Here is a 1,097-nt window from a genome sequence, read left to right as displayed (position 1 = left end):
GGAGATAAGATAGAGATACACATATATTATTATTATTATCTTGATCCTAGATCTTCTTTACCTATCATATTACCTCTATCCTTTTGTCACTGAAATGTATCCAGATGTCAGAATATACTCTCTGTGTCTAAGTCTGCTCTTCTTGTTTTCTCTGAAGGTCACTTTATATTTTTTATACCTAAAATTTCATTTTGTGATTTTAACAAACATTTACAAAGAAGTTAGATTTTCATTCATTATTACACATTTTACCCCCTCCACTTCCTTTCCCTTCCCCTAGTTCACTTTTTTAATGTTCATTCATTGTTGCACGATTACCTACCCCTCCATTCCTCTTTGTAATGACATATTTTATTCTGGGTTGTTATTATTCATATAAAGCCTCATCATCTATTCTTTTTAGAGAGTTCTTTCATCTGTTCAGTGCAATGGTCATTATCTCCACTCTTATCTTATTCTCCTACCAACCCCCCCATCTCAGACCTGCTTTATGATAGCGATGCTATGCAGTATTTGTCATTTTAAGGTCTCTTTAATTAGGCTACCATTATCATCACTCCAAGAGAACTATTTTTGCCAAAATTATTACTGATCCATATGTTGCTAAACCCAGTGATCAGTTCTCATCTTTGTCTTTCTTGACCTCTATAAATAGTATTGGACAGTTCACAGTGTCTCCTTCATTTAAAGACCTTGCTTTTAAGATGTTGAACTCTGAGTTTTCCTTCTACCACGCATATAAGACCGTCTCAGTCATTTTAATTGGCTCTTGATTCTTCTCTTGATTCTTTATGTTGAAATAACTCAGAACCTAGTCCTTCTGGTGTTTTTAGGTGTGGTTTATTTTCCCCCTACATAAATCTTTGCTTATTCAGTCTCATGACCTTAAATACCATCTATATTCTTTGTGTGTACAGCAGACCTCTTTCACAAACTTCATGTTTATAACTGACTGCATGTACCCATGTCACTATTAAATAGCAACCCAATGTGATCAAAATGGAACTCCTTAAGCTCCTTCAAATTTGCAGAACCCATAGGATACCTTACTCCAGATTAATAACTCCATAATTCCAACTGCTCATGTGGAGTTAATT

General features: G+C 34.6%; 1 protein-coding gene across 1 annotated transcript in view; it reads right to left on the bottom strand.

Annotated features, from left to right (window-relative positions):
• LOC102864212 (olfactory receptor 1020-like) overlaps nucleotides 1-738 on the bottom strand; it is a 2,510-nt gene extending 1,772 nt beyond the window's left edge. Inside the window, exon 1 of the mRNA XM_006892316.1 lies at nucleotides 714-738. Within this exon, the coding sequence (XP_006892378.1) occupies nucleotides 714-738 (25 nt within the window). The remainder of the gene's footprint in view (nucleotides 1-713) is intronic.
• Nucleotides 739-1,097: the final 359 nt, after the last annotated feature.

The sequence above is a fragment of the Elephantulus edwardii genome, unplaced genomic scaffold (genome assembly GCF_000299155.1).
Source record: "Elephantulus edwardii isolate Elephantulus edwardi_28Jun2011 unplaced genomic scaffold, EleEdw1.0 scaffold00113, whole genome shotgun sequence".
NCBI classification, from domain to species: Eukaryota; Metazoa; Chordata; class Mammalia; order Macroscelidea; family Macroscelididae; genus Elephantulus; species Elephantulus edwardii.
Note: the sequence above shows the minus strand (reverse complement) of the source record. Positions and strands in the feature narration are given on the sequence as shown.